We start from the raw sequence: 5,343 nt of genomic DNA on the forward strand, positions 1-5,343 counted from the left end.
GGAGGCTATTAATATTATTATTATTATTATTATTATTATTATTATTATTCTTTCTCCTTCTTCATGTGTCTTTGTCTAGTGTTGGAGGCTATTATTATTATTATTATTATTATTATTATCATTTCTCCTTCTTCATGTGTCTTTGTCTAGTGTTGGGGTCTATTAATATTATTATTATTATTTCTCCTTCCTCATGTGTCTTTGTCTAGTGTTGGAGGCTATTATTATTATTAATATTATTATTATTATTTCTCCTTCCTCTTATGTCTTTGTCTAGTGTTGGAGGCTATTATTATTATTATTATTATTATTTCTCCTTCCTCATATGTCTTTGTCTAGTTTTGGAGGCTATTATTATTATTATTATTATTATTATTATTATTATTATTTCTCCTTCCTCATGTCTTTGTCTAGTTTTGGAGGCTATTATTATTATTATTATTATTATTATTATTATTATTATTATTATTATTATTTCTCCTTCCTCATGTCTTTGTCTAGTGTTGGAGGCTATTATTATTATTATTATTATTATTATTATCATTATTATTATTATTTCTCCTTCCTCATGTCTTTGTCTAGTGTTGGAGGCTATTATTATTATTATTATTATTATTATTATTATTTCTCCTTCCTCATGTCTTTGTCTAGTGTTGGAGGCTATTAATATTATTATTATTATTATTATTATTATTATTTCTCCTTCCTCATGTGTCTAGTGTTGGAGGCTATTATTATTATTATTATTATTATTATTATTTCTCCTTCCTCATGTGTCTTTGTCTAGTGTTGGAGGCTTTAAAATGACTCCTTTCTAGTGTCAGATTGACTTTTAGTCTGTTATTAAGAACATCTGATACTACAAGAAACAGCTGAGAAACCTTTTGGGAGAATTTTTTAGGTGTTTCTCCATATCAGCTCCCTCCTACTAGTTAAACAGACTGACAGTCATGAGATGTGTCCCTCTGTATTCTGACCTACCGTCATTGTGAGGACCTGTCCCGGGGGTCCCGGAGCCTCCAGCCGGGTCAGAGTTCACACTGTTCTCCATCATCCACCTGGTTCCTCAGTAACACGGTAACAGTCTGCTGGTTGAACAGCTGATATTACTGTTAGTAAACTTTAACGACGTCACAGTCAATGCAGTGTCTCATCAAAATCACTCCCCGTAGAAACAGAGCCAGCCCGGAACCTTCTTCTTTCTTCTTCTTTGGTGTTTATTGGCAGTTGGCATCCTTTTCGTTGCATTTACCGCCACCTGCTGGACTAAACTCCTTTCACACTTTCCTTCTGTTATATTCTTTGAATTAGTCCATGTTGTGGCAAGAAATCTCAGAAGATTTTTTTTCTTAAAGCTACTCTTGAAATACATAATAAAATGTAAAAAAATAAAAATAAAATAAAAGTCAACAGAATTAAATAACAAAAAACTATAAAATAATTAATAATTTAAAATATGCCAGATTTAAATAGATAAAAAATTAACAGAAGTGTTTGTGTAAATATGGATAATAATTTAAAATCATGTTTTTTATGTTAAATCTCAATCTTCAATCAATCAATCTCTGAAAAGTAAGTAAAGCTGTTAGCTAAATGTAGTGGAGTAGAAGTATAAAGTTACATAAAATGGAAATACTCAAGTAAAGTACAAGTACCTCAAAATTGTACTTAAGTATTCTGTCCTACAGAGTCTAACTGCAGTAACTATCAAAGGGTTAAACTGTGGAAAACTGCTTTAAAGTTTTTTTTAACGTTTTTTTAACTGTCCAGCCAAATGTGTTATAGGTAGATCAGTGATATGAGACTTATTTCTACATGTATTGATGATGTCATTTTATGATAAAAAATCATGATTTATTTGACCTTTGACCCCAAAAATGTAGTATCTGTTTTCTGGTTTTACTGTAAAAGCTTCTAATAGTGATGTTGTTGTCTTCTTTCAGCTTTTATATTTAGTTTTCAGTGAATAAACATTTTCAAATTGATTTTGTTATGAATGTGTTTAAAAGTGTTTAACAACACTATTCAAAGATTTGTGTATTTTAGACTTAATATTATAGATAAATATTATATTTTAGTCTTAATATAATTCTATCTCACTTTTTTACTTCATCACTATCTAGATAATAATTTCCCTTTCAAATAAACGTATAATTTCTATTATTTTCATGTTTAAATTAGTATATATATCCAAAGCAGACCGTGATAAGTGCAATTACCGCTTGATTTTGAGTTGGATTTTATGGTTTTCATATCATTATTTCTCTGAAATAAAGCAAAATTGAATTCTAAACCTTTGTCACAAGATAAATCAGACATCAAGGAGTTCATTTTTAGTCATAACTCAGTTTTGACCATAAATGTAGCTACTGTAGTTAGACTCTGAAGGGCAGGACAGTACTTGAGGAAATGTACTTAGTTATTTTCCACCACTGAGAGTTTCAGTCTGTTATCTGAACTATCTAACTGCTGTTACTTCTATATCAGGATCTTAAAGCTGGAGCTCACAGCACAGATGTGGTTGGACACTAGGAGGAGGTGTGATGGAGCTGATAAGAAGTTCCTCTCTGGATATAAAGCTGCTGCAGCCTCAGCTTCTCTCAGACAACCATGGCGTTCATCGGACTCGTCACCGTGCTGGTGCTGATCCACAACACGGCAGGTGAGACGCACAAACACCACAACATTTAGTGAGACGAGGGTAGTTTATCAGCTCTAGGGCCAAGCAAGGTTAGAATAGTTCTGGATTTCTCATTAGTTTTAGTTTTAATTTTGTTGTCAATTTTTGTTTTCAAATTCAGTTAGTTTTCATTAGTTTTCAGAGTGAGTTTGCTAGTTTTGGTTAGTTTAGATTTTTTGTAAAATGCTTTGGTTTTTTGAAGTTTTTTAATTTGTCACCTTTTCTTGTAAATTTGTCACTTTTTTTCGTAAATTTGAGAATTTTTTCCCGTGAATTGTCACTTTTTTCTTGTAAATTTATTATGTTTTTTTTTTTGAATTGTCACTTTTTTCTTGTAAATTTACTATGGTTTTTTTGTAAATTTGTCACTTTTTCCCCATTAATTTGTCACTTTTTCTTGTAAATTTGTCACTTTTTTTTTCGTAAATTTGAGAATTTTTTCCCGTAAATTGTCACTTTTTTCTTGTAAATTTGTCATGTTTTTTTGTAAATTTGTCACTTTTTCTTGTAAATTTATCACTTTTTTCCTCATAAATTTGAGAATTTTTTCCCGTAATTTGTCACTTTTTTCTTGTAAATTTGTCATGTTTTTCTCCTAAATTTGTCTTTTTTTTTTTTTGTAAATTTGTCACTTTTTTCTTGTAAATTTGTCACTTTTTTTCTTGTAAATTTGTTGCTTTTTTTCTTTAAATTTGAGATTTTTTTCCGTAAATTGTCACTTTTTTCTTGTAAATTTGTCATGTTTTTTTTGTTAATTTGTCACTTTTTCTTGTAAATTTGTCATGCTTTTTTGTAAGTTTGTCACTTTTTTTCTCAGAAATTTGAGAATTTTTACCCGTATATTTGTCACTTTTTTCTTGTAAATTTATTATATTTTTTTTTGTAAATTTGCACTTTTTTTTGGTAAATTTGTCACTTTTTCCCCATAAATTTGTCACCTTTTCTTGTAAAATTTGTCACCTTTTCTTGTAAAATTTGTCACTTTTTCCTTTAAATTTGTCACTTTTTTTCTGTAAATTTGAGACATTTTTCCCGTAAATTGTCACTTTTTTCTTGTAAATTTGTCACTTTTTTTATTAGTTTTAGTTTTTTTGTAATGGGGTATTTGTTGGGAGATTTTTTGCCAGATTCAATAAGGTCACAATAAATGTTTCTCTTAAAACCAGATAAAGTAAAGCTGCCAGCAGTGATGACCTGCCCCGAGCAGAGTGACCTGATGATTATTTGGTTCTTACTAAGATAAAAAAATCTTTAGATTTAGAAGTGTTAGATCATTTATCTGGTTTTAAGAGTTAACTTCTTATTTTAAGCGTTCAACATGCTTATTTCTAGATTTAATAATCTTAATTTAATAAATCTTGTCGAGGTAAATTATCTGTCCATGCAGCAAGATCATTTCCCTCAGATTTACTGTTTGATCTGGTTTTTAGACTAAACACCTTTTTTGCAGTGTGAAGGTTAGAGACAGAGCTGGTGTAACGTTTGAGTGGTGTTGTCCAGGTGTGCTGGGTGCGGAGGTGAGCAGCTCCATCGTGGGCGGTCAGGACGCTCTGAAGAACAAGTGGCCCTGGATGGTTCACCTCAACATCACGTCTGATGGGGTCAAAAAGTGGCGCTGTGGAGGAACCATCCTCAACAGTCAGTGGATCCTCACTGCTGCACACTGCTGGGTGACGTGAGTCTGATCCTATAACACGCATTAACCCTTAATAGGGCACTCATTGAAATACTTGCAAATTCCAAATTTCAACCCTAGAGAATATTGGAGGATATTACATACAGCCAGAATGTGTAAAAAAACATACGAAAATAATATTTTGAGAAAAAAGTTTACTAGATTAAAGTGGCAAATCTATGAGAAAATAATGTGCAGATTTCTGAGATTTAAAGTGGTGAATCTTTTTTACTTTGAATCTTTATCTCTACTTTAATCTAGTAAATTTGCAACTTTTTTCTCGAAATATTACCTGAAGTTACCAAATATAGTTCTTTGCCTGATAAAGGGTTATTATCAGGACCATTCTGTTGTCATATTTAATATGTTTTAATCAGTTCTACTGGAATCATCTTGGGGCTACACGGTGGTGGAAGAAGTATTCTAAAATAAAAAGTCAAAATCATGAGAAAAAAGTCAAAATAACGAGAAAAAAGTCAAAATAACGACAAAAAGTCAAAATAATGAGAAAAAAGTCAAAATAATGAAAAAAAGTCAAAATAATGAAAAAAAGTCAAAATAATGAGGAAAAAGTCAAAGTAACGACAAAAAAATCACGAAAAAAAATTGACAAAAAGTCAAAAATAACGACAAAAAAGTCAAAATAACGAGGAAAAAAGTCAAAATAACAACAAAAAAGTCAAAATAAGAAATAAAAATCACGAAAAAGTCAAAATAATGAGAAAAAATGCTTGTGTGTGTGTGTGTGTGTGTGTGTGTGTGTGTGTGTGTGTGTGTGTGTGTGGTCAGGGACCCTCCCCCTAAGCTGGACCGCTGCGTGGTGTGGGTGGGCGCCCACAGCCTGGAGGTGGGGGCCGAGCGCTACATGCAGGTGGACACCATCGTCCCTGATGAAAAGTACGGCGCTCTGAGCTCCGGGTACGTTAACGACATCGCTCTGGTGAAGCTGAAGAAGAAGATCAGGTTCTCCAAACAGGTCTCCGCCATC

At 31.8% G+C, this 5,343-nt stretch overlaps 2 protein-coding genes across 2 annotated transcripts in view; one reads left to right on the forward strand and one right to left on the reverse strand.

The window, feature by feature from the left end:
• The window catches only part of cln3 (CLN3 lysosomal/endosomal transmembrane protein, battenin), a 28,709-nt gene extending 27,518 nt beyond the window's left edge, over positions 1 to 1,191 (reverse strand). Inside the window, exon 1 of the mRNA XM_059348718.1 lies at positions 982 to 1,191. Within this exon, the coding sequence (XP_059204701.1) occupies positions 982 to 1,054 (73 nt within the window). The 5' untranslated portion in view covers positions 1,055 to 1,191. The remainder of the gene's footprint in view (positions 1 to 981) is intronic.
• A 1,318-nt stretch (positions 1,192 to 2,509) lies between these two features.
• Positions 2,510 to 5,343, forward strand: part of LOC131983442 (acrosin-like) — a 3,497-nt gene continuing 663 nt past the window's right edge. The window contains exons 1-3 of the mRNA XM_059348151.1: positions 2,510 to 2,662; positions 4,181 to 4,355; positions 5,145 to 5,337. Of these exons, the coding sequence (XP_059204134.1) occupies positions 2,611 to 2,662; positions 4,181 to 4,355; positions 5,145 to 5,337 (420 nt within the window). The 5' untranslated portion in view covers positions 2,510 to 2,610. The remainder of the gene's footprint in view (positions 2,663 to 4,180; positions 4,356 to 5,144; positions 5,338 to 5,343) is intronic.

The sequence above is a fragment of the Centropristis striata genome, chromosome 13, assembly GCF_030273125.1.
Source record: "Centropristis striata isolate RG_2023a ecotype Rhode Island chromosome 13, C.striata_1.0, whole genome shotgun sequence".
In the NCBI taxonomy this organism is placed as follows: domain Eukaryota; kingdom Metazoa; phylum Chordata; class Actinopteri; order Perciformes; family Serranidae; genus Centropristis; species Centropristis striata.